This window comes from Dermacentor andersoni, chromosome 7 (assembly GCF_023375885.2).
Source record: "Dermacentor andersoni chromosome 7, qqDerAnde1_hic_scaffold, whole genome shotgun sequence".
NCBI classification, from domain to species: Eukaryota; Metazoa; Arthropoda; class Arachnida; order Ixodida; family Ixodidae; genus Dermacentor; species Dermacentor andersoni.
This window is the reverse complement of record NC_092820.1, coordinates 174850797-174878614: the sequence shown is the minus strand read 5'-3', so window position 1 is coordinate 174878614 and position 27818 is coordinate 174850797. Positions and strand designations below refer to the sequence as shown.

Below are 27818 nucleotides of genomic sequence, written 5' to 3'. Positions count from 1 at the left end.
AATGCAGAAAGCTGTGAGAACCTGTTTCTTGACGGCGACACAAAAGTAATAGGTGGGTGTGCCACCATGGTCCATGTGGGTAGTGCAGAAGGTGGTGCAGCCCTTCGTGTCGGCCACTTTGATCCAGTCCACGTCGTGCCCATCAAGTGCGCCTACAGGAATCAAGCGCAGATGCCGCTGCTTGCCTGCATGAGAAACATGGCCACATCCAAGGATGACTTGGACCCCTGTCAATTGCACACTTTTGTGCATGCTTGGGTTGATGCAAATTTAACTTAAAGGGACACTAAAGGTTACTATTAAGTCAACGTGGACTGTTGAAATACCATCACAGAAACCTCGAAACGCTTGTTTCGTGCCAAGGAGAGACTTATTTTAAGAGAAAATGCGTTCTGAAGCGTCCGCGTACCTCTAGCGCAGTTCAAATCGCCCGCCCTCCGATCAAGGAGTACTGACATCATGGTCTCATAGTGACGTTGCGCCATCGGTGAGTAGAACGGCATCCGCAGACGGCGCTACGGCTTTTCTGCGCAAAACGCAAACGCGCGGCCAGAAACAGAGCCAAGACAGAGCCGACAGCAGAGCGAAAGCGGGAGTATGGTTAGGGCCCCTAGAAATACTTGCTAGTCTGCCGTTCGCGCAGAGCTCCCCACGGAACCGGTTGGCTGCGCCTCGGATGAATGCGCAGGGGGCGCTGCACACAATCGGAGCGTTGTGCCTAAAGGGACGGTCGTGCGGTGCCTGCCGTGGCTGCGGAAGTGTTGCGTGCTGCTTTTTGGTCGCAAGCCCAGAATACTGTTCTGTTTTTCCAAATGCGTGAACACTAACTCTCGTGTGTGTTGGTGTGCGTGCGTTCATAGATGTGCGATCGCGTCATGTCTAGGCAACGTGACAAGCTCGACAGCACGTGTTTCGTGCCGAGATGCAAGAGCGGCTACCATTCCTGCAAGGTGAAATGCTCCCTCTTCAGGACACCAAAGGACGCAGAAAAGAGGCGACAGTGGGAGTGCAACATATAACGCGGCGACAGAGTGCTCGAAGAAGCTCGTCGAACCGTGTTTTATTGAGCGAAGTTTTAAGACTGTGATTCAGGGCAAGGAAGTGAAAATTCCCCTGTGTACCAGAAGTTGTAACGTCCTTAGTTTCGGTGCCTAAGGAACACCCAAGCAGCGAGAATATGCTGGCTATTCTCGACAGCCTTATTGATAAAGGAGCGCTCAATGAGGCAGAAACTACATTGCTCTCGTGTGCTACACGTACAAGTATTACGTCTGACCACAGTGCCTGTGTGACAGGAAAAAGCCACGAGATGTTAATTTATTATATCTCAGGCTACATAGCTAGAAAAGCACTGAAAAAAAGCCATTGCATAGAGTGTGCGTCAGCCCTGACGAGTGAAAAAGCAGTGGCTATAAAAAACGATCAGGCTGCAGCTTTCACTGCAAACCTTGATAATGGTGGCTTACTCTATCCGTCTGGTCCCTTGACGAAAATTGTCACCGTCCTTGAAGACAACCTAAATTAAATTAAATTATGGGGTTTTACGTGCCAAAACACCTTTCTGATTATGAGGCACGCCGTAGTGGAGGACTCCGGAAATTTCGACCACGTGGGGTGCTTTAACGTGCACCTAAATCTAAGCACACGGGTGTTTTCGCATTTCGCCCCCAACGAAATGCGGCCGCCGTGGCCGGGATTCGATCCTGCGACCTCGTGCTCAGCAGCCGAACACCATGGCCACTGAGCAACCACGGCGGGTATTGAAGACGGCTTCACTACTTATTTTAGTCTGAATAAGTTGCACGAAAAAAGCATTGTTGACTTCGCTGACTTTTTAAAACATGTAAACGTTCCGTCTCTGGCCTGCGTGAAACATGGACGTGAAATGGTTAATGGCATAATGAAATTTTATATTCTGCTTCGCCTGCGCTTCTACACAAAGTCTATCAATGTTGAGAGGGCAGCTAAGAAAGAGCAGCTGAAGCTGTTAAAGATGAGAAGATGCCAGTAGGTGGTGAAAACAAAAATGTGGGCAGCCTGAGTGCAAAGTGATGAAAATAAATGGGTTCAACAACGGTTTTTATTTTCTCCATTACATTAGTGATCCTTTGGTATCTTTTCCCTGACAGTACGTGTTACCTACATAGCATGGGCTAATAAGCCTATTTTGCCACGCACGTGATTCGAAGGAACTACTTAGAATGCATGCTTGTGTTCATTACTTCTGTAACACGGTTGCCTAAGCACTACGAAACGCGTTCCTGCAGTTTGCCTAAAGCACGTGATTTACAGGGCTCAGGTTCTCATCTTACATGTTTTAATTGTGCGTGCATCTAGAAGTTTCCAGTGCTCAGTCTGCCTTCTAACTTCATATATAGTCCGTAGAAGTTGAGATCGGATCAATAGCATGAATGAAAACGGCGCTGTCAATAGCGCACTGTTGCGCGCATACACGGTCGGGGGGTTTAGAATCCTGGGTAATGTTTTTGATGCAAGGAATTCTTATTTAAATTCCTCAGAAGGCGGTATTATACTACGTGGATGGGCAGCAGTATTCAGAAAGGAGGAGATGATGTAAAAATAAGCGGGTTCGTTTCACCTTCGACTCTAAGGTACGCGCCCAAAATTTTTTGCAATAAAAAAATCGTTTGCGCCGCTACGCCAATAATGGAAGTGCACATTGAAAAACCACGGCTAAGCTAAAATCAAATAAAAAAACAGTGCAATCGCATGCGCAAGGCAAATCAACACGCGCAGTGAATTTGTTTCGCGGGGCGAGACGCGCGCGTCTAGAGCAGACGCCGCGGCTGGCATGGCACGCCGATTGCTCGCAGCGCCACCGCGGCGATCATTCAGCAGCAGCCCCCACCGCAGCCGGCGGAGGCCAGACTAGCAAGTATTTCTAGGGACCCTAGTATGGTGGCTAGAGGAAGGAGAAACGAATTACGTCCCACATTACGTCCCACGGCACACGGAGAGTCCGTTTTCGTTAAACTATAGGCTGCGGCGAGCTCGCAGCGTGGTCGGCGTGGTCTGTGAGAAGTGACGAGCCTTTTCGCACTTGCAACAGGGCATAAAAAAGTGCAAATCGACGCAAAACTCGGCCTAGAAACGTGCTTCGCCACAGCCGGGCTCAATACGACCCAAGCTGGCACGACCCAGATGTCGTTTCCCGCACCGCCACCAGGTGCCGCTACTATACCTCAAACTCCAGTGCAAGACACCCATAAGCTGCTACTTCATTCTATGACGCAAACTTCGACGCTCGTCGCAATGGACCCTGACACCGACAGATTGGCTCGCGATGGTGGGCTCAACTTCAGCGATTTGAACACCGACGAGCGCGACCTGCTGCTGACGGCTCGCACTGCCGGCGTCGACACCGGCTCTCCGGAGCGGGAAAGCAACGAGGGCTTCCCACGACATCACATGGACGTGGCATTTTCGCTGCTTGTTCCAAATGAAACTTTCGCGAGCCAACAGAACCCTCACAGCACGACGCGATAACGAAACTACTGAAACTCCAAAGCGTGCGCGGCGCAGAGTCGAGCGCGCACAGTCGAGCGAAAACGAAACCTTTCGAACACCCATATTACTGAAGGGTAACCTCAAAATGTTATTTTTTCTTAGAATCAAATAGACGTAGACAAGTAGCATTTTTTTCCGTCTTATAATCAAATGAAATGATATTTTTAATACGAGTAGCTGAGTATTAGTAACACAAATTATGAGGAGTGCTTTCGTCATCGGGCTAGTACCGGAATGTCGCTGGGGGGTCTCAAATCGTGTCATGCATTTACCTCAATTTCTCGGTTACTAAAGCTCTGTTCGCGATTATATTGACGCCTTAGACGTTCTAGACCATTGCTCTACCACTTTAACTTGAGTTTCTGGTAACCTTTAGTGTCCCTTTAACACATATTGAGCCTAGGTAGCGAGGCACTGGAAGTGGGAAGGGAATACATCTACTTAGGGCAGGCAGTGACCGCGGATCTGAATCATGAGACTGAAATAATCAGAAGAATAAGAATGGGCTGGGGTGCGTTTGGCAGGCATTCTCAGATCATGAACAGCAGGTTGCCATTATCCCTCAAGAGAAAAGTGTATAACAGCTGTGTCTTACCAGTACTCACGTACGGGGCAGAAACCTGGAGGCTTACGAAAAGGGTTCTACTTAAATTGAGGAAGACGCAACGAGCTATGGAAAGAAGAATGATGGGTGTAATGTTAAGGGATAAGAAAAGAGCAGATTGGGTGAGGGAACAAACGCGAGTTAATGACATCTTAGTTGAAATCAAGAAAAAGAAATGGGCATGGGCAGGTCATGTAATGAGGGAAGATAACCGACCGTCATTAAGGGTTACGGACTGGATTCCAAGGGAAGCGTAGAAGGCGGTGGCAGAAAGATAGGTGGGCGGATGAAATTAAGAAGTTTGCAGGGACAACATAATTAGTACATGACCGGGGTAGCTGGAGAAGTATGGGAGAGGCCTTTGCCCTGCAGTGGGCGTAACCATGATGATGATGATGATGATATTGAGCACTCTACAAGTAATTTTGAAGTAATGCTCGGAATCACCATACCATGTGCTCCCTTTAGGATGCCTGGATCAATGCAGATTGAACTCAATGCATATAGAAGACTGCTAAAGGTAATTTTGTTTGTTGCCAAAATTACCTTTAGCACACTGATTACGCTGATTCAGCTCTAAGCACAACTACAACTATATTTAAAGCATGTTTGGCACTAATTCGTTACATGCACAAGAAAAATTATGCTTGGGTAGATTCAGATTAAACTGAATGCAAGTTGAGCACTGCAAAAGGTCATTTTGGCATCACCTCACCACATGCACACTTTCAAGCATGCTTTGGTCAATGCAGATTGAGCTCTATGCATATAGAGCACGCTACAAGCTATTTTCAAGCATGCTTGGCATAAATTTTTTTACACTTGCTCATGAATTGCACTGTGATCCTGTTCAAAATAGTTTCAAGGCAAGGCCCATATTCCATAACGTTCCATTTGATGTTCCATTCTTATCTTATCATATCCAACATGAAGCGGCCAATCCTAATGATAACAGCAGCATAGCAGCATTTGAGTCACATCAAAGCCAATGAGGTGGGACAAAAAAGAATGAAAAATGAAATGGGTCATAAAATAAAGGGTTTTTCTGTTCAAAATCAAGAGTAGTAGTTTGCACTTAAGCTTCATTTGCATGGAGAGGCAGCAACAGTGGGTTTCACATACCTGCAATAGCGATGAGGAGTTGTTCCTCTGGAATGTATTCAAGTTGGGCAATCCTCTTGCCATCACCAATACGGGCAATTTCTGAAGAAACAGACAAAAGTTGGGTGAAGCATGCACATCTGAGGAAGCAAATGGATCAGGAACAATAGCCTAGCCTTTGAATGAACCTGTTGCTGGTCACAGTCTGGTCAATACTTGGGTAATACATCAGATGGCAAATTAGTCAAGCACAAAGTACACAAGACAGGACAGCATGGGTGCTAGAGGGAGCACTCATGCTGACAGACTGTGCTTGTACTGTCTTGTCTTTCATGCTCTAATTTTGCAACAATGGCTTCCTCAACTGTTGTCTTTTTTTGTCGATATAGTCTTCAGAGACAGCCAAGATGAATGCCGCAACATTCTTTGAAAAGCTAGAGATTATTTATGGTCAGCAACAAGCACATTACTAGTTGATCATTAGACCATGATGATGAAGAGTGGTAGAGCGGTAGCTGCTACAATGAATACAGGGCACATTCGTCCAGACTTGTGTTGAACTGTGTTCAGCGTGGTGTAATGATGAATTCCAATGGCAGATTCAGCGGACTTCCGGTAGTAGGTTTCTGCTCCTTGCAGAGCAAGTCTATTCCACTGGGAGATTGAGTGACTCCTGTATTTTTCACTGGCGGATAGGGAGGAGTACCGCCGCTAGATCCACTCCATGGAGCAGTGCTCTCTATACTCCACAAAAATTGATGAGACGACCGAAAGTCGCGTAATGTTAGGTCACCCACAGGCAACACACCGCTAGGGCTCGCGTGCCCATGAACGCACATCGCGGTCTCTTGGAAGCAATGAGTGGTGCTTCGCATTGTCAACTTGCACTTTTACTGCTTACGGACAGTGATGATTTATCTAGCTCAAGTTCCGAATCGACCCACGGTGACTCAAGTGACAAATAAGCTTTGGAAGCTAGTGTATTCTAAGCAAGCTTTCGACATCACATTTCGGCCGCCAGCCAAGAGACCGAAAGTTGCATGTTTTGTCGCCGATGTCGTTCACCAGTATTCAGATGAGGAGGTAACAACAACTCCTTTTTTAGAAGTTCATATTTTAACAGCCTTTACTTTTGTTGATAAAATCCAGTTTCGAAAGCACTTCAGGCTGTCTCAATGTGTTGCCACTAAACATTTCGCGGGCTTCACTGCATCTCCGAAGTTTCCGACGCAAAATCACAACGGACAAGAGAAGCAGACTTACATGTGGTGTGACTTCCATTAAGTAAGTAAGTAAGTAAGTAAGTAAGTAAGTAAGTAAGTAAGTAAGTAAGTAAGTAAGTAAGTAAGTGTTTTTATTTACAGTAAGCAATATACAAAGCTCACTGCAGGGGCAGGGGCTAAAGGCAATCAAGCCTGACAAAGGTCCCTGTCCCTCCGCAGTTCGTGGCAGCTCACACGCTTCGAGTTCAACAGAGTAAAAAAAAAGGATTGCAGTACATCAGTTTCAGGAAAATGGACAACTAGCTACTTGCAAGAGTACACATAACAAATCACATAAACAAGAGAAAAATTTACATAACATCTCTAAATAATCATACAGAAGAGGTCACGCGCACGCCATAATACTATATAGCTACACAAAATAAATTCCAAGAAATTTGAAACCTAGAATGCATGAGGATACAATGAAATTACGTTATACATGGAAACACTCAGAATACTAATTCTTGAATGATTTAAGCATTGGTCGAGGCATGAAAATCCACAGGTTAATGTGATACTGTATACATGTAGTAATTAATAAGTTCTTTGTTTGTTTTTTAAATGCAGCACTACTACATGTAAAGTTCAATCTATCTGCAAGGATATTCAAAACATGATGTGTCTGGCACGCAGCACTTTGTTTTCCGTAATTAGTTCTTACTTTAGGTGCTCGTATCCTTTGTTCTTGTAAACAGTAGTATGGTTTTTCGATGTGGCTTTGTTCATATAATTTATTTTGTTGAATTACTTGGAGCAATTTAAAATAGTACGACTGATCAACCCTGAGTATGGAATGTTTTATGAACAGTGGAGCAGTTGGCAGGTCTTGTAATTTTCCCCTGTACTTTTCGAAGCAGCGCAATATTTTCTTCTGCATAGTAACAAGTCTATGGTAATTTCTTTGCGATGTTGTTCCCCAGACTAATATCCCATAAGTTACCTTAGAATGAAAGAGTGCATAGTACATATTTAGTTTTAACCTTAATGGGATTAAGTGTACTGTTTTGTGAAAACAACCAGCTATTCGCGCTAATGCGGTAATCAGGTGATTTAAATGTGTATTCCAGTTTAATTCCTCCTGAAACCACACACCAAGAAATTTTTGTTCCCTAACGTGTGTAATACAATTTCCTTCAAATGTGACACGTATATTACTTATAGGCTTGTTTATAGGTCGGAATATCATATAGGTTGTTTTTTTGGCATTTAAGTGTAGCTTATTTTGCCTTAACCATTCTGAAAGATGCCCTAAATAATTATTTACATTGACTTCAAGTGATAATAAATTGTCTGATGAAAAGAAAACGTGTGTATCATCAGCGTACATAATAAGTTCAGGGGAATCGGGAATTTCTACAATATCATTTATATAAGCAAGGAACAATAGTGGCCCCAATATGGACCCTTGGGGGACTCCTTGGTTTAACTTTATCTTTTTAGACATTGTGCTATTAATTTGCACAAATTGATAGCGATCTTCAAGGTAACTTTTGAAGAGTTGAAGTGCGACTCCCCGCACTCCATACCTCGATAATTTCTGAATTAACAGTTGGAATTGTATGAAGTCAAATGCTTTTTGAAGATCAAGAAAGAGCCCAAGAGTGTATTTTTTCTTTTCCATATGGTCGATTATCTTACCCTTGATATATAATAGAGCTTGCTCCGTTGACTTACTTTCTTGAAACCCATATTGACTCTTTGTTATTATTTGATGTTTATCAAAAAAGGATGCAAGTCTATTGTAAATTACTCCTTCAAATATTTTTGATATTGTTGGAATTTGCTAAACTATTGATATCACCACCTTTATGTACTGCAGTGACTTTTGCCGCCTTTAACTGTTCCGGAAATACACTGGCAGTGAGGGTGAGGTCGATAACATAGGCCAATACATCACATATCAATGGTGATATCAATTTCAACTCAGCAGAACCTATTTCATCAGTCCCTGATGCAACATTATTTTTAAGCTTTCTGATTAAGTTTTCTACTTCAACCGGATCTGCAGGAACCAAAAAAATAGAATAAGGTACAGTAGACTTATCAGCAGTTGGGGCACTTTCCGTATTTCCATCGGTTGCAACATAGGAGCCCGCGTTTATGAAGTGTTCGTTCATGACATTGGCCAAACTTTCGCCGCTGAGTGTTTCGCCATTAATTGTTAGGTCCTGTGTCCTATGACAGCCTTTATTCCTGTTCATAAGCCCATTTATGACTTCCCATAATTTCCTTTGATTGTTGTAAATTTTTTTCAAATAACTTTTCATAGTAGTTCGTTTTAGCCTTCCTTATGTCTGAAGTTAAAACATTTCTATATGCCTTATATTTAGTGAACGCGTCAGTCTCTCTAGAGTGGATGAAATAGTGGTACAACTTATTCTTTATTTGAATGCGCCTGTAAAGATCAGAATTTATCCAAGGCTTTCTGCATTTTTTATTTATATCACGTGAGAACTCATGAAGTGGAAATGCTGCATCATAACTAGCACGCAACAGCTTTAGAAAGGCGTTATAAGCTTCATCAGGGTTATCTCGCCTATAAACAGTGCTCCAATCTAGGTTCTGAACTAAGTGAAAAAAATTAGAGCACAGGAGGCTAAATTAGAGCACAGGAGGCTAAAAAGAAACACAAAACTTCTAAACAAAACGTGAGCTGGAGAGCTCAAGCCGAAAAGACGAAAAATGCGAGGAATGCTGGGCACTTGCGGAAGTGGATGTGCGCTGGCACCCCTGCTAATTACTCTGGCGGGAGTGCGTGCGTTTCAATCGCATATTTTATTAGGTTGCCCTCCGCCGTACTGGAGTGCTCCTGTGCAGAGTTCGTCGGCCACTCCGAATCTGCCATTGGAATTCACTATTAAATTTGGTTGCTGTTATTATTGTTCAATACTATGTCTTAACCGTTGAGTTTGGTACATCTTGGGCTGACTGTAGTATATGTGTGGTGTCCTATTAAACTATCTTTTTCATCAGCTGCTTTCATGCACATCACTTCATGCACAGTGCTACGTCATTCCGATATAAACTTACCATACACCCCATACAATACTGACACCACAGTACTTGAACAAAAATAATGCTGATAACATTCTCTGTATGTCTAATGACCTAAAAATTAATATAATATTTAAAACCATTGCAGCGCACAAACAGAACAGTAACGAGCATACCAGAAAGATGACAGGTAATTTTCCATTACCTATGCCAGCATTCACTGGGACATACCTTCCCTGTCCAAATCCACACAGTAGAGCCCTTCCTCAGTACCTAAAGCAACTCTGTCAGCTTCTGAAAGAAACATTTATGACATGGCTTCAGTGCTGAATGCTAATCGCCAATGCAATCAATGCATTGCTATTAGAAGCACAACTCACCTATCACAGCTGCTGATAAGGCATTCTTGATAATCACAACAGTGCTATCTAAGATTTCCTTTGCCTGGAATACCTGCGCAGAACGTGTTAAAACGTGTCACAGGGCAATTCTGCTTGGTGCGAATCACATTTAATGGTTACCAACTTAACAAAGTTATCTAATAATGTACTTCCACAAGTTCTTGATCTGGTCATGGTTGCTATAGCATGTTCTTCCAACAGTCAGGTATAAACTCCACAGGTTATGCATTGCCCCATGTGTAGCAGGCCATCCCATGTCCCAGGAGTGTAACATTCTGCCGATTTTTTTCTCTCAACATATTACACAACACATATTTTAGACACTGAAGATCTTCAAAAGCATTACATTACGAATGAAAGCAATCAGATATTTGTTCTAGAGTTGTGAAGCTGTGCAAACTATTGCAAATAAAACATTTGAATCTACAAGTACAAGGAATTCAGCCTTCAACTGTTGTCAGGCTACTAAAGGGTATGCTATGCTGAAAACATTGCATAGTGATTGCAATGCACACAACAAAACAGAGTGCAGGTAGACTCCTAATGGCCAAAGCCTTTAGTGCAATTAAAAGAGACAGGGACATCACAGAGACACATGACAGCACTAACTTTCAACTGACATTTATTGAAACACAGAGGCAGATATATAGTGAAGCAGGTATGGAAAGATACAAAAGATACAAAAATACAAAAGATAAATCCCACTCTACGCATGCACATGCCATTACCGTCCAGGAACGCGATTTCCTTGTCAGAAAGATTAATTGAAGGTGTGCTAACACAGTCTGCTCCCTTTTTCCGAATTAGCCGGGCTTCGATTATTTCACGCATGCAGCGGTCTTTGCTTCTGGCCTCCACTAAGCCTTTCATTAAAGCATCTGCCAGTTTGCCCTATGTATACCTGACCACAAGTTCCCCCCCCCCCCCCGCACGCTCCACAAACTTATTTCTATGCTTCACTTTACATCCCCTTGATCGTTTCGGAAAAGGGTCCGTCAACTTACACAACTTTGATAGCTTGTCTGGGGCAGAGAATGTCAACTTCACATATGCCTTATTGGCAACCTCTTTCAGCCTATGGGAGATACCGTGCATGTATGGAATCATCGCTGTCTTTTTCCTTTCGGTGGTTTGTTCACAGTGGTTCTTCTTGCACTTCTTCACCAAGCCTTCCACGACGAAAACAAGCACATGTTTGGGATAACCAGCCGCAGAAAGCCGACTGGCTTGCTCGCTTAGGCTGACAGGTATCATGACAGGACATGATTTTTTCATGGCGTTCGTGAAGCACATGTTCACAATTGCCCGTTTAACAAGCTTCGAGTGGGAGGATGAATATGAAAGGAGTGGTTTGTTAGCCCCAGAGTGGTAATACCAGCTTATGAGATGAGAAAGGAAATGCTTGAATTCAAATCTGCAATTGAGAGAGAACTACGGAAGGAAATAAGAGACCTAAAAAACAGTGTGAGCTTCTTGAATGAAGAAGTCGAATAATTAAAGGGAGAAAACGTTGATCTTGCGAGAGACAACAGGTCTCTAAGGAGCATCAAAGAAAAGCTAACAACTGAGTGCGAAGCATTGAGAAAACAAATGTCTCAACACGATCACAGGATCACTGCCTCTGAAAAATACTCTCGGAAATGTAAACTTGAGATTAAGGGAATACCCAAACTTGCTGATGAGGACCTTCCTAGTACTCTTCACGAGATTGGCGCACTGTTAAATGTTCCCATCTCGAAATATGATGTTGAAAAAGGTCACGGTGTACCTGCGAAAAATGCCACTTCAAACCCGAACATAGTAGTGCAATTCAAGAGCCACTCTAAATGCGATTCGGTGCTTCAAAAAGCAAAGCAAACGCACGTCTCAACAAACAATCTTGACCACTCCTCTAACACGCCTGTGTTCATCAATGAACACTTATGCCCAGTTTTAAAGAAACTTCTTGGCATGGCAATAGCTAAAAAGGAAACAGGAAGCTTGTGTGGACGAATGATGGGCATATTCTTGCACGGAAAGATGAAAACTCGCATGTTCTGCACATTTGTGAAGCATTTGACATTGAAAAGATTGCTTAGAATCGCTGTGTGCTATTGTGGTGCATCTTTTCTTTCACCATGACGATATCATCTCATGACGTCAATAGTCTTGTAGCGAATTGCTTTCGCGACAAACAGTGCTGCTTTCATCTAAACATTCATTCAGCACGACACAAGAAAGATTAACTATCTGCTTTTCTTAATACCTTTTCTTTTACTTTTGACATTATGATTACGGAGACTTGGTATACTCTAGAAGACCAGGTTTACAGGCAACATAGTTATAACACTTACTTCCTTAACCGTACAAAGAAAAAAGGTGGTGGCCTTGCCGTTTTAATAAAGAATGGCATAGCCTCTCAGATAGTACCAAAATTTTCTTTTATTAATTCTGACATTGAATGCTTAACTCTAACGTCCCGAAATTACGTTTGCTCTGTCATATACAGACCACCTGATTCATCTGTAAATAACTTCACCAGTGTTCTTGAAAAATTATTCAATTACGTAAATGACAACAACTAAAGACTAATTCTTGGTGGCGACGTTAACATCAATGTACTGGAGTCTTCTACCCTCGTAACTGAGTTTGAGGCTACGGTTGTGTCAAATGGTTACGAGATAGTAACAGATTGCCCCATACGTATCACACCAAATTCGGCAACTTTAATTGATGTTTTTATTACCAACATAAACAAAGATAACGTGGAGTCAGGTTTATTGTGTTGCAATATGAGCGACCACCTAGCACTTTATTTTATTACAGACAGTGCTACCAAAAAGCCCACGGAGTTACCAACTAGAACAGTTCAAGACATCACACCTCTTACCTTAGCTGCTTTTAGCACAAGTCTTTCCCAAACAGATTGAGTACAGTCTACCTTTCATTAACTGCATATTCAGCCTACGAGACATTCATAGCTATCCTTAAATTTATCTTAAGCATTTTAAAGAAAAGGTTGTAAAAGAACGCCATAAAAATCGAAAACCATGGATAAATCATGAATGTTTAAATATGATCAAAAAGAAAACGAAACTCTATAGAACGTTTTTAAAAACTAGAGACATATCAGACCTAAAAACATTTAAAGAATTCTGCAACAAAGTAAATGCGTTTATTAGGAAAGAAAAAAGAAATCATTTAAGTCAACAATTTCATACAGACTACTGCTATGGGAGTGCAAATATCTGGAGGAAGCTTAATACGTTAGTTCACAGGACACCTATTTGCTCAGGAATTACGGAAATAGAAATAGATGGCCGCATTGTTAAAGATCTAGAGCTTGCAGAAAAATTTAACCACTTTCTCATAAACGTTATACAGCCAACGCAAAAATTACAGCGAACGGTAACTCGTGCAGAGACTGCAAAAATGAACGGCATCTTTTAGGACCAACCGACGATCAAGAAATAGCCTTAACGTTCTCTGCGCTAAAGAAAACCAGCGCGCGTGACAGAGATGGCTTTCAGATACCTCCGATCAAGCATGTAATCCATATTATAGCTCCTGTGCTTACTCACATTTATAACCTGTCTTTATCGACAGGCTGTTTTCCAAAACAAATGCAAACATCTGTTGTCACTGTGCTATATAAAAAAGGAGACAAAAATGACCTTACGAACTACCGACCCATTTCTATATTACCGATATTTTCAAAAGGCGTTGAAAAAATTATTTTTAAAAGAGTTATAAACTTTCGCACCAAATTTCACATAATAACAAAATCACAATACGATTTCATGAAGGGCAGGTCGACTGAGACTGTGTTACTAGCCCAAAAAGAAATAATTCTAAAATCTTTTGAAGATGGGAAACTCTGCATTGGAATCTTTGTAGATTTTTCCAGGGCCTTTGATCGTCTCTGTCACAACACTTTAATTGAAGAACTAGAAATATGTGATATTCGGGGCATCCCACTTTCACTCTTGAAATCATACCTTAAGTGCCGATCGCAATGTGTAAAAATTAACGATTACTTCTCTTCTCTTCAGCCAATAGTCACTGGGGTACCACAAGGTAGCATTTTAGGGCTGTTACTTTTTAACTTATACATCAACGATATTGTAAAAATTAGTGATAAATCTAAATATATTATAATCTATGCCGATGACACTAGCATTTTCTTCACTGGTAACGATATGGGTACATTGACTGCACTTATCAACACTACATTAGAGAGCCTAAATGCATGGAGGGAGCAAAATTCATTAGTCATTAACGCATCAAAAACAAAAGCTGTCATTTTTCAGTTACGGATGCAGATTACTTCTCCAGGCGATGCCTTACGCTCAGGTAGTGCGACGATTGAAATTGTAGAGACTGTTTAAATTTTAGGAGTGTTCTTTTTTAATTGCATAATGTCATGGGAACCGCAAATTATTAGGTTAACTAATATTTCCAAATGTGTAGGTAAACTTGCACGACTGCTTTCCGTGCTTCCAGTTTCCGTTAAGATAACACTTTATAACAGCTTGTTTTTATCGCATGTCAGTTATTGTTTTTTGTTATGGGGAAGTAAAACAGCAACGAACATTAACAGACTATACAAACTGCAGAAAAAAAGCTATTACGCACATTGCAAATGTTGACTATTATGTACACACAGGTGAATTACTTAAGCGGTTTAACATTATCCCAATTCATCAACTTTACGAGTATTACCTAGCAATAAGATTTAAAGAATCCCTGCTCAATAGCAATTGTGCTTTTTTGGATATTTTTCAACTAGAACCATACATTGTCCCATACCCTACTCGTTACCAACAACACTGGATCATTCTATTGTGCAGAACACACTTTGGCCGACAAATGCTTCGCTTCACTGTTCCTGTTTTATTAAACAAATTAATTCAAAAAAAGATAATAATTGAAGAATGTAGTGCACGTGTTATTAGGGAAGCACTTTTATCATGAAATCAACGCAATATTATTTATCACTAACTAAACTTTCAGTGTATATTGTAATTTGTCTTCATGTATTGTACTGCGTAATTTAACCGTAAAAGGAATCTGTGTATCTATATCTTCAGTTCATCATGAATCTATGTGTATTAAGACTTGTAAAATATTAACCCCTTCTTGCTATGAATGAACTCTGTTCGTCTGTCCTCAATGCTTTCCATGTATCAGGGAGGCACGGGTTCCCCTCAAGTGACTAATGTCACTTTTAACCTGAGCCTGCCCTCATCCTTGAGATGAAAATAAACTGATTTGATTTGATTTATGTGGGTTTCTGCAAAAATTAGCATTAAATCTAAAAATTGCAATTTGTTGTCAGCCGGTAGTTCATGGGTCAAGTCAAGTGGCTTAAAACAGTGGCTAAAAAGTCTTAAAAAGGATGTAGACATCATAGGTAGACATCACAAATTATGTCAAAAAATGTTTATATCTTTAAAGGAGTTCCCATTTTCTTAAGTGCTCTCCATAACAAGAACTTTCAACACCTCTTTTTCCTTGCTTTCAGCTTCTGACATTGCTAAAAAACCATGTCATTGACAACATGCATCTTTATATCTATGGTGTCTAGTGAAAGTTCTAAAGAGACAATGGTGCATTGTTTCAGGACAATATGAGGCTGCGATCCACAGTCCACACACAGTGTTGATGTTCAACGTCCACATGTACAGCTGCCATTGTAAAATTTACTTTCTTTTCTTCTCTGCAAATGTTCATTACATTTCCATTAGTTCTTCCTCAGTGCTGGTACGTTACAACAATGCATTATTTGTCACCCATTCTCAAGTCAGTCAGCAGTTTTACTCGAAAGACCTCTGCGTCCATGTCTCCATTTCGCATCATTAAGTTAATGCAGTGCAGCCAAAGCTACAGGTTGCATCAGCCAATCAGCAACAGAGGCCTGAGCCTTTCCAAAGGATAACTGTTTGCCCACTGTGAGCCGCTAACACTATCAGTGATCCTTCAGCTCACCCAGTATTGCGCACAAGAGGATTCCAGCAGTTTGTTGCAACCTGCAGCTTTAGCTGTGCTGCATGTATTTATTGAGACAGAGCAAGGAGACAGAAGGCAAGTGTTGCAATTTGCACATGTGGAATACTGACTGTCCGGTGCGGCAGCTTGTTTCGGCGCAGAATACGATGCAGTTCATTGAGCGCATCCACCCACTTGACCTTCTCGCTCTCCTTGTCCACCATCATCAGTGTCTGGCTCTGCAGCCCTGGAGGGTCCATCATGGACGTTGAAACCTGCATGTGCCAGTGTGCCATCACTGTACAATGCTGCAAGCAGGACCGCCATGATGCATACAAGCACTGAAGTAGCAGAGCACTATGTCAAGAAGTTGAAGCCCTATATCAATGCATGTGGGAGAGGTTCGTGGCACTCTTAACCCTGCCCTTTGAAGTCAGACAAGGGTGCTGAATATTCGAACACTGTGCCTTGTTGAGGAGGTGGGCTTGTCAACTAGTAGAGAGGCAGGTCATACAACGAAGCCCATCGGGATCCAGCTTGCGAGGATTGTGTGCAAGCGAAATGTGTGTGCCGCCATGCGTTTTTGTGCATTTTGTCATGTCACGATGCAGGGCAAATTAAATGTACTGGTGCCCATTTGTGTGCTTGTGCCTGCACAGCACAGTGAGTACAGATGTTTCCTTTCTTTCTGCAAATGCTGCTACATATAAAAAGTCATATGTTAATGCAATTAACTGAGATGCGATTACTGAACAAAAGAAGAAAAATTTTCAGCTAGCAGATATCTGTCCAGAGCCTAAAACAACTGTTTTACAGCAAATCTTCATTTCACCAACAACCAGTATCCAGGTTCCACTCAAAGTGCGACATTGTCAACCATGATACACATGGGCTAAACTTGTGCACAATTTTCTGTGGCAGTGAAGGAAAAGCAACAGGGGAGGAGCTCCTGCACATGTGCCAAGTAGTTTGGCAGAGCTTTCGTTTTATTAGAGCAGTCACTGAATCAGCAAACTATTCACGTGCAACAGTTTCGCATTTGTGAAAGTACCGAAAAGTGAAGCGAAGAAATAAAAGTAGAATTAATACTCATGTGGTGTAATTTATGCCTTATTTTAATGTAAGTGCTCTACCAAATAAGATGCTTATGTTTACTGTTCCTCAGCTTAAACAAACGCAAAGTAGACTTCGAAACTGTATTCAAAAAACCCCGTTGCTGTACTTGTGCGGAGTTCGCCAATGAAGCATTACCCTCCATTAACATGGGAAGTTGTCCACAGGTATGCAACTAACTACGATTTCCTCACAGCCAATGCTATGTCTTCAAGTTGAATTAGAATTAATTCATGCTACACTTCCATGAGCAACAGCCTTACTGTGCATGCAAAATTAAATAAGCACATTCCTGTGCTGCAAAAAATAAAAACTTTCTGGCAGAAGGGAGGACTCCAAAACCTCACCCTGAATATACAGGGAATGTCTTTCCGGTTGGCATGGATGACATCTGACTCGAGGACTGATGTCACAGAGAATTCTTCGTCCCTGTAGGCAAAAAAGAGACAAAGATAGAGATGTAAAAAGGAGTGCTCAACATCTCTAAAGAAGTCATAACACATCTGCTCATCTACACATGCAGACACACAAATGGCTTTGCATGAAGTAACTACAAATGAATAGATAACAAAGCAAGATTCATGCAGCTCATGGGCATCACAAAGCCACTAGGAAATAGCATGCAAATGAACTATCTTACATTTACGTGGGAATCAAATAGTCTTAAACTTTCATTAATACATTTTTTTTTTTTTGGAAGGACCAACAGAGATGTCTGTGAAGGCAGATCCTGGAGTACCTCATGTCCAGCACTTGGGATGCAGCCACCGCGGGCTGCACATTCTTGTCCTGTAGAAGGTCGTACAGGAAGAGCTTGAAGTCGCAAACGGCCACAAACTGACGCTGCCAGCCTTTCTTCACGCCCCCTTGCTTGGGCACCTGAGCAGGTATTCAACAGAAAGAGGCAAAGTGACAAGATTTCCTTTGAACACACTACTCTAGTAAACATGGATTTCAATCTACTCTTGGGAGACTGCCTAAAAGACCTCACACACTTGATAAGTGGCTGATTGACCCAACACTGGCCAATGTGGTCGTGCTAATGGAGCTTACTCTAGCCTCATGAGGTTATAGCAGCGCAAACTAAAACATACACAGAGAAAGCGAGACACAGAGACAAGTGCTAACTTCCAACTATTGGCTTTTGTTTATTGGCAGTATTCATATGCACAGAGGAAATTAGAATTCGGAAAACAAAATCACGAAACCATCTAGGTGTACATGCCTGTGCTTCATAAAAAGAATAATTCTTTTGTTGACAATGCAGCAGACGGCCTACTAAAACAATTATCTTCCCGCGCCATGCGTACAGCCTTAGCGATAGTGCGAGTATATTCGTCCTTATGTCTAGTTACCATGTGGATGCACTTGGCTCTGGTTTGCACCCACAATCACGGCGATGGATAGCCAAGAACCCTTCTCTCCCATTTCTCCACATTGTGAGTGCAAACTGGAGTTCATGTGTTCTTTTGTGTTTTGCTCTCCTGTTATGTTTGTAGCATTGGGATGATGCTTTTTGAGAAGGGGGCATTGACACGTGGACTTGCTTATCTTTTTCGGGTGAGCGCTTTTCATCGTCATTATTTGTCACCCATCCTCAAGTCAGTCAGCAGTTTTACTCGAAAGACCTCTATGTCCATGTCACCATCAAATCAAACAAATGTTATTGCACAGCGCGGGATGTGGCTGCATGTATCGGAAGTTTCTGGAATGTTATCGATGGTTCTATCCTCTGCCTGTTGTCACCGAACCCTGTGTAATCCGATTGCATGTATGCAAGACGCAAATGGTCTAGAACTTTCTGGAAAACGCGTGGGCACCTGCCATTACTCTGGAACGTTCTATGGCTCGTGTATAAAAGCCAGCGCGTTTGACCAGCAGTTAAGATTTTTGACAATCACTGGCTGTGTTCACCGCTATCGCCGTTCTTTGAGTGTAGCCTGTTTTTGAGGGCACAAGTTCGCCCAATAAAAATGCTAGTTTCATCATTCCCAGTTTTGCTGTTTTCTTTACCGTCCCTGCTACGTGACAATATAAACCTGGCCAATAAACAAAAACTGATAGTTGGAAGTTAGCGCTTGTTCCAGTGTGTCTCTTTCTTTGTGTATATATCTTAAGTTTGCACAGCTATAAGCTCATGTTGTAAAGCCAACAGGCCCAATCTTTCACCTTACTAAGTTACTGTAGCCCTCAGGCTCATAATACCAGAGGAAGCGAACCAACCACAAATGAGACAATGTCATCAACATCACAACCTTACTCCCATCACCCTGAACCATCACTAGAGCATCCAGTTCTCCCCAGACAGTGTCTAGAATCCAATTAGTGGTGTGTGCATATTCAAAACTTTTGAATAACGAATAGAATGTTGTCAAATTAGATTCAGCCCTCAAACTGAATAGTCATGATTGACAAAGGCGAATGTTTTTCTAATTGTTTTGAAATAATTTAAATCGTCACTCGAGATTGATCAAATGCGAATTTCGAGCAGAACTGCGATAAAATTCATCCCAGCGGGTGTAGCAGACATAAAACAAAAGAAATTAAGTAGCAGAGCACACTATACGTCAATCAGGGAGCCAGACATTTCTGGGTAAACTACTGTAGTTCACACTCCACAGTCCTTTCTATGCAAACAAACTGCTTATTTTTATTTATTCATATTGTCACGGGCAAAACAACAGAGACAGCCAGGAGTCCACGTCTTTACCGGAAAACAGACAACGAAAACGTCTTCCTCTTTTTCCAACCCCTCAAGCCTGTACGTGCCACAGCGGATGACTCCTATGCCATGGCATGTGTTAATATAATGCTTTGTGTGTGCTTTTTACAAACAACGCTTCATAATTTGCAATATAACGACAGAGGCTTGCTAACATTGTAGATGTGCTGTGATGTGAACATTGTTTTTATATTAATGGTGAGAATGACTGTTCATTATTTGATAACTAGTCAAAAAGTATTCAATATCCGATTCACTTCTGACACCATTCAATTCGTATTTGATTCGCTCTCAAAAATGGCTAATTGTATACCCCTAAACCCAATAGATGTTCCTCTCCCTTCACTCTATCTTTCTCTAGTGCAGCGTTTGACGCTATAGTATTATCATGATCATCATCATTATCAGTCTAATTTATGCCCACAGCAGGACGAAGGCAGAGGCCAACAATCCATGGTTATCCCTTGCCATGTGTCGCCCTGTGGCTGCAAACTTCCTTAGTTCATCACACCACCAAATCCTCTGCCGTCCTTGTCAGTGCTTCTCTTCCCTTGGTGCGCGTTCAGTCACTCTAAAAATCATTGGCGATCAGCCCCACGTACTGCATGACATGCCCAATGGCACTTCTTAATCTTGATCTCTATTCAATCAAAATTCTGCTTCTTACAGTTTAGCAGTTTTATCAGTTTATTTTTATTATTACATTGTATGTTAATTACAGCATATAAGGTATATAGACGAGGGTCGCAAAATACGAGACTGCAGTCAGTATTCAGCTTTCTCTCTTAAATGCAACAAATTTAATTCATATTGATGGAGTGGATGCTTACGAGAGCATTTCTGAATTTTACATATATGCAGAAAAATGGGGAATCGATCCATAGTTAAAGCTTGCACTTAACATTATGCTTACCATTTCTCATTCCATTGCTCACTGCACAGTTCATAACATTCTTTCAAATTTCTATGCTTTCCTCTAAGCTTACAGGCTACTTGTAGGATGCACTAAAGATATACTTGAAGGGACAAAACACTGCAAGTGACAGGATATGAACAATTCACAGTGTCCTGTCTATTGCACTGTTGGTCCTGCACACCATGAACAAACCAGTTAAACTATGTATGCTTATTATTATATACTATTCTGTTCAAGGATATCAGCAAGCTGCCAATCAGGACGTTGGAATGCCTGCCTCATGTGATGCAACCCATGTATTATTAGTCTCTGTTTTTAATTGCAGATATGCTATCAGAGAATGAATGCAAATGATAATGTCTTGTTCACCACTATATTAGGATCTTCAACAAAAAGGCTTGGTGGTTCTCTTTGAAACACACACGGTGACAAAGATGAGGTTTACCCAAATTTAAGAACTGAAAAGCCAAAGCACTGTGATTCTCTTAAATGTCTGCTGCTTATAGGTTTATCGAATTCTAACCAAGTTGCAAAACAATGGCTGAATTGAAAAAGTTGGTTGGTTGGGGACGTAATAGTTCTGCAGAAACTCGCAATTTTTTTTAATTAATTTTTTTTCTTCAATTGTGAGGCTTTTCTTTTGAGGAACGCATATGGGTTTTCTTTTTAGAACTTGCTACAATAGGGTGAATGTCTCATTTTCCCTTTATTAATTAGTTCGTTGGTGTTTGTGTAGTTAGTCTAACTTCAATTGTCCCCAACAAGTCTAATTTCAGTAAAATTTTACCTTCAGTATTCATAACTGTTTTTCACTGAACTGATGACATGTCACAGAACCCCTCCTGAGAGGATTAATGAAATGATTAAAGAGATATTACAGCTTTACATGTTTCCTTCATTATTTTCTTAAACACGTAAACCTTAATATAATAAATATAAATATAAAAGATTATTGGATATAACAAAACAAACATTTTCTCACTGATATTGGCAAGTAACAAATATATAAATAGATGTGAAGAAAGAAAGGGGGTTAACCGAGGGGCCCGATTTTTGTTAGTCATATCATAAGAAGCCAACAAACGAAGGTTGTGGGATCGTTGCCCACCTGTGGCAAGTTGGTTTTTCATCCACTTTCCTGTCCATTCATTATATTTCATTTATTAGGCATGAGTAATTTCCCCTATGCTGTCCTTGGTGTCAGTGTTTGTTGGCTTCTTATGATATGAATACATAATAGAGGTATTTGTGTTGGATGGGACTTCATTATAACAACATTCAGCTCTCTTGTCTGATGGTTAAAAGTTCCAACTCCCTAAATGTTCATTTGTGTGAGATCAAGATGCAGTACAATTTCCAGCAATAATGTGCTACAGAAGTATCGTTAAAATGAATTTGCACTTTGGCACTTACCTTCACATAACCCTCGTAAGCTGTGCCAACACCTCGCGTAGGATCAATCCCTACTGGCCTCTTCGCTGAAAAGCAGGTGACACTCATGTACTTTCAACATATCACAAAGACTACCACAACAACAAGACTACTGCATCGTTTTGTTTTTTGTTATTCTCGACTTGCTTCATAGAAAACAGCAACAGAAACATCAAGGAATGTCTGCAATTTCAACATCTGTGAGCTAACATGTTAAAGCTGAGAGAGAGAGAAATGAAAAAATAGAATACAAAAGAACAGAGAAAGAAAAATGGCAAGGAAAGCATTCGGAATAAATTACTAAAATGTCAAACTGAAATAAAAAAAAAAAGGTAATTTGTGTGACGGAAAGTGCTAAAGTTGTACGGAAGGAAAGACGGACAGGGCTCCCCTTCACACAAATGCAGCAAGAGCTAGTCCAGCAATTCCAAAAACAGGTAAGTTTATGCTCTGAATTTGAGCAGTAAGCGCTGCAACTGACATGCAAAACCATATTTTGCTGAACAATTAGTTCAATGTCTATACAATTACATTTTGAGCAATCTTAACAATGTACAGCCTTTGTCATAAGGAAAAGATGCCACATGTATGACCACAGCTAACTCTGGAATGTCTGGCTGGTTTCCCATCGCATATGCATAGTAGGAAAACTTATGAAAGGGAGTCAAACCCATGTCCTTTCCCAACGGAGCTTTCAAGCACCAGGAGTTATTTCTAGGCAGCCATGATTGAGCTACTTGTTGCTGCTTGTGGCTTTGTTTCTTTGACAAATACTGTGCAAGAGATGACAGGCCACAATTAAGCATGCTGTTACGATGCAATTTAAACACATCTTACTTTGGTCCATGGGCACAGGACACACTGCAGGCACCTTGTCTTGGCAAGTGACATGGCAGGCGAAGCCGCATACTGCACAATGCCAAAGATGAGAAAACCTGGGTTCTTTTTTCTTCTTTTTCATTTGTTTGCAAAATATGTGTGAAAGGTAGATGCCACTTTTCAGAGGAAGTTTTTCCTTTTGCGAGAAAGTTGTTCTGGCATGCTTTTACAAAGGAACATGCACTTTCTCATCTTAGCAATGTGCACTGCACATTGTGTTTGCATTTCAGCAGCACTCACAAGAATGACTCTCGCAGATGTACCAATATGGAGCCTTTTCTGGCCCTACACTTTCGTAGCACCTGTGCTTAATATGCTTTATTCATGCTCATAACAATCAGCATGAATATGTGAGCTAAAAGAGAATGATCTCCTAGTACTTGATAGCGACAGCTAAATGTAGTGGCATTATATGCACTTAAATTTCACAATCAATATCCTGTAGAATTTCGGTGATAAGATCATGCCTGATGCGGATTTCGCGATAAAAATTTTTTATGTGTACCGGCACAAATGCATTGGTAGCTTACAACATGCTAAAGTTCGGATGCTGCAAACTGCAAAATGCAGATTGCATTTTATATGCAGATGCAGATTACAAAATTATATGATCCTTCATGATCTCCAGTGGAGCCAGCAAGGAGGTGCCAGTGCGGCTGTAGCGCCGAGCACTCGCTGTTGTCATGCCAGCAGAGTGTCCACATCGATGCGCTGGTCGCATCCTATTGTCAGAGCGACCTTGGTCACCCCCCTTGGCTCCACCTCCCCCCGTCCCCGCAAAAAAGGCATTTGCTTTCTTTACTTGCGACACTTTCTTTAGTTTCTTTACATCTCATTTACATATTTATGAAATCCTTGGCTTTCTTCAGTGACAATCTCATCAGGAGCTGGCAATCACACACGACCCAGTCTTCTTGTGTCAGCAAGATTGGCGGCATTTCTTTAACTAGGTAGACCTTATCTCTGTATTCCATGCCTTCTGCCGTCTTCGGGACCCGTTGAGAATTAGAAACTTCTCTACCTTTGCACCCGTCAGATTTCATGTTATGAAGCAGCTTCGTCGCCAGAAAGGAAAGTAAACAGATTCCCTTATCTTGCACAAATCGTGTCCTTATAACTATCTGGCTATGACGCAGCAACAGAAGAAATTCTAGATAACCAGACAGATCCTGCAATGTTGGCCATTGAACAAATGAACTGCACAGTTGGCTGCTGCCAAAATGTGTGCAAAACAAGCAAACCAGTTATTCACAACCGTGTCAGCCAATAGGAGCTATCCCTGCATTCCATGCAAATGCAGTAATGAATTGTGACGCTAGTTCTCCCTTTCTGCGATTGTTCACTTTTTTTTTTCAGTATTATTTCTGCGTGGAGAAATACAGTGCTTTGGCTATCTGAATTTCCAATCTCTCGTGTCTTTGACAACACAAAGGTGGCGGCATTGTGTAAAGGGAAAGCTGTGCGATCAGCGGTGCAACAGCACCTCCTGAAACCCCATTTTCTTCCAAATTTCAAAAACAACACACTAAAGAAGTGCAGCTTTCTCAAATTCTGCTGTGTACTTCTTCATAATATTTCACCATGAGATAAAAGAAGGTCTTAAAATTGTGGAAAAGAATTAATTAAAAAGAAACTCGCCACCCCAGGCCTGCGAAAGTGGATGTCCAGCAAAGCCGTTGAAAACCACCACTACAACTTCTGAGGGGCATACACAATGCTTTATGGCTTTAGAGTAATGGTAGTAGTGCTATTTTAGAGTAATGGTAGGAATGGGAGCAATGGCAATCTTTACAGCACGCCGCAGCCCATAGTGGTGCTGCAAGAACATTGAAATCAGTTGCTAGGCTGGTTATTTTATATACGAAAGGCTAGGGAGATCACACCCCACGCCGCAAGCTGGCGTCGCAGCAGGATCTTTACTAGTAATCTTTACTGGGACACGTATGTGGGGAGCCCTAAGTGCTTTGCATGCTATCACAAGCGCCTTATCATCCATTATGTGGTTCAGTTGCTTGTTTTGAGCTTGGTCTTTATTCAAACATACACTGTTCTGTATGTCGTATGCGTGATTCCAAAGAATGCACGCACTATTCACTTCACTTTTCCAAGTGCTTGTAGCCTCTGCCATATGGGGGTATGAGCCATTGCATTTTTTGCTTGCTTACAAGGGTGTGAGCCATTGATGATCATAGCTTTCTGTCAACGGAAGCGAAAGAATCCTGGGATCATAGCCATATACAGCTTTGCTGTAAAAAGAAAATTTTTTGACCAAGTTGGCAATTTTTAGATTTTTTTTTTTACGTTTTGGGTTATAGGAATTTTGGGTAAGGTGGAAGCTTGGGTGAGTTGGTGATTCAATATCGACATGTTTACATATACATAACAGAACTATACATATACATAACTATATACATGCTCATGTATATAGTTCTGACGATATTGCAAATAACAATCAGTTAAGCCAGTGCCTGTGTTGTGTCGTTCTTTCAGTCCTCGTCTTTTGCGCTGTGCAAACATGTCGATACTGAATTTTGGGTGATAAAAATTTTTAGTGCCATCCCCCATAGGTTCACATGATTGAGGTTCCACTGCAATGTAAACACAATTGAACAAGTTTGTCATAAAGCAGACATAGCATAAGCTGTTGCATGCAGTTTTCACATGCCAGTATTGGCATAATGAAGTTTTGATTTCGTTTGGTTCTTCTTTCGGCAAAGTGCCCAAATGCTATGAGGAAACTGCAACAATAGGAAAACATTAGAAAGTGGGAGTGAAATCGGCAAACATTGTAAGAAAGTGATCAGAAATGGCAACGACAGAGAAACAACAGAAAACACAAGACAGTGCAATGCTGGCCTTATTAGTGATGCATGATTAGATGTAGTGTGGAGATGCAGGACAAACAGGAGAACAGAGACACATGGCAGTGTGTGCATCTGCTCTCCTGTACATCTTGCATCTCCATGCTGTGCAGTATGGTTCACTGTAAAAGGGAACACTTTGCTGGTAATAAATCCGACATAACTCAAACACTTCTTCTAATTTATTGAGAGAGAAATGACTGACTGGACACATTTAGCTGACATTTATGTATTAAAAATTAGTCTGCATGCCGTCAGGTTACATTTCAGCCACAATTGATAGCCAAATATTAACAGAACGTTCTCTTCAAAAGTGGACCATACAGTACCTCTAAAGATGTAAAAGTAGAGAAATTTGAGGAAAAAACAATATGGAAAATGCAACAACATGGAAACAACAGAATAAAGTCAGCAATAAAAAATAGTAACTGTTCTGCTTACCTTCACAGACAGCCCCCTGACGAATGAGTCCAACCATAAGGGAAGTACAGTGATTGCATTTTAGAGGGGCTACAAAGGTCCGTACTAGAAACTGGTGGGCTTTGGGCTATTCAAGACAGAAGGAAGGAGACCAGAAGTGCACTTTTAACACAATACTCTCTATGCACACCTTTATTTCAAAATCACTGCGAGACAAGCACACGCACACATGTGTGTGTGTGTTTATTAGTTCATCCTGCTTCGAACATGTGTATATATATAAATATATATATATATATAAATTTTCAATGCAAGATAAACTAATAAAGAATGCGAGAAATGCTTGACAGCAAATATAGAAAGAAACCCAAGAATGTCTACTCACAATCTCATTTCTTTAGTTAGATACTAAATAGGTTTTGTCCATATCTACTGTAACATGTGGCCAATATATAACAGAAAGAGCTCGAAGTAATTCTCTTAAAACTTTCTGTGAATGATAAGGGATCAAAAAACCATCTTTTGTCCTAGTTTCTTCCAAAAAAACAAAATTATAATCATGCTGTGCATGTTGTATTTCAATCCTCGTTACAGTGGACCAAAGCATAAGTCTCGACTTGTTTTAGATAAATTCTAGAGACAATGGCAGTGTGTGTTGTAGTGCATTATTATTGGCAGCTTTTTCAGGTACAAACAATACCTGATTTCACTGATATGCTAATTTTAGGCAAGGTATAATCTCGTAGTGAACACAGGTCTTAAAAAAAAAAAAGCTATCTATATTAGGAATTTTGGATACTACAAAGCCCCTTACAGATATTGAGGAACAGATCATCTGAGGCAGAAAAACTAGCTGCTGTTTATGCGTGCATTTCTACACATAGAGATCAGAATTGGCAACTGAAGCACCGAGAATCACTTAGCAAAAGGAAACCTACCTTTGGTGTAAGAACGGTTATTTGAGAGCGAATGTCAGCAATGGGCGATGAAATTTTGATTCCTCTGTGTTCCTGCAAGAAAATGCATCCAACACAGAGTCACTCAGCAGAAAAGCTGAGGAGGTACACAATGCACAACAGAAAAGAAGAAAAGACAGGCCATGAGAGTCGTAGCCGATTGGGAGTCTGGTCCTAGCGCAGCATACAGTACAGACATGTGCAGGTGTGCACAGCCGTGTAATTGGAGTGGTTAACAAAAATAAAACAGTCAGTGTGTACTCCTGAAACATATTTTGACTGTGTATATGCTTCAGTGGCATCTGAACTGGTGCAGGTGGCAAGGAGGAGGGCGGCAAGGTTGATGACGAGGATCATAGGGACGGGCAGCACAAGATCAAAAGGTAATGTAATAATAAGCTTCTCCAGTTCAATTTTATTCTTTTCTTATCTGTTACGAGAACATGAGAAATAAAAAAATAAAATACTTGCTACAAAATTTGCCCACCTGTCTCAAGACAACACACGTAACAGCAGACTAGCTTTTAGAAAGCTCAATAGTTTGCATGATTGTTCAAATAACTACAGTTCATCAATCGGCGCACTCTGTTAGCAGATTGTTACGACTGATATGTTGCATTTTGTTCGAGAATGTGGATAGACAACGAGTATGTACTGGCA

At 41.2% G+C, this 27818-nt stretch overlaps 1 protein-coding gene across 8 annotated transcripts in view; it reads right to left on the bottom strand.

The window, feature by feature from the left end:
* The window catches only part of gek (serine/threonine-protein kinase gek), a 336626-nt gene that overhangs the window by 63234 nt on the left and 245574 nt on the right, over nucleotides 1-27818 (bottom strand). For all 8 annotated transcript variants that reach the window (XM_055071676.1, XM_055071677.1, XM_055071678.1 and 5 more), the window contains 11 exons: nucleotides 27141-27212; nucleotides 26224-26329; nucleotides 22880-22951; nucleotides 22025-22089; nucleotides 17713-17852; nucleotides 17321-17402; nucleotides 15992-16135; nucleotides 9873-9945; nucleotides 9724-9786; nucleotides 5255-5335; nucleotides 22-185 (listed from right to left, as the gene is read on the bottom strand). In XM_055071676.1, the coding sequence (XP_054927651.1) occupies nucleotides 22-185; nucleotides 5255-5335; nucleotides 9724-9786; nucleotides 9873-9945; nucleotides 15992-16135; nucleotides 17321-17402; nucleotides 17713-17852; nucleotides 22025-22089; nucleotides 22880-22951; nucleotides 26224-26329; nucleotides 27141-27212 (1062 nt within the window). The remainder of the gene's footprint in view (nucleotides 1-21; nucleotides 186-5254; nucleotides 5336-9723; nucleotides 9787-9872; nucleotides 9946-15991; nucleotides 16136-17320; nucleotides 17403-17712; nucleotides 17853-22024; nucleotides 22090-22879; nucleotides 22952-26223; nucleotides 26330-27140; nucleotides 27213-27818) is intronic.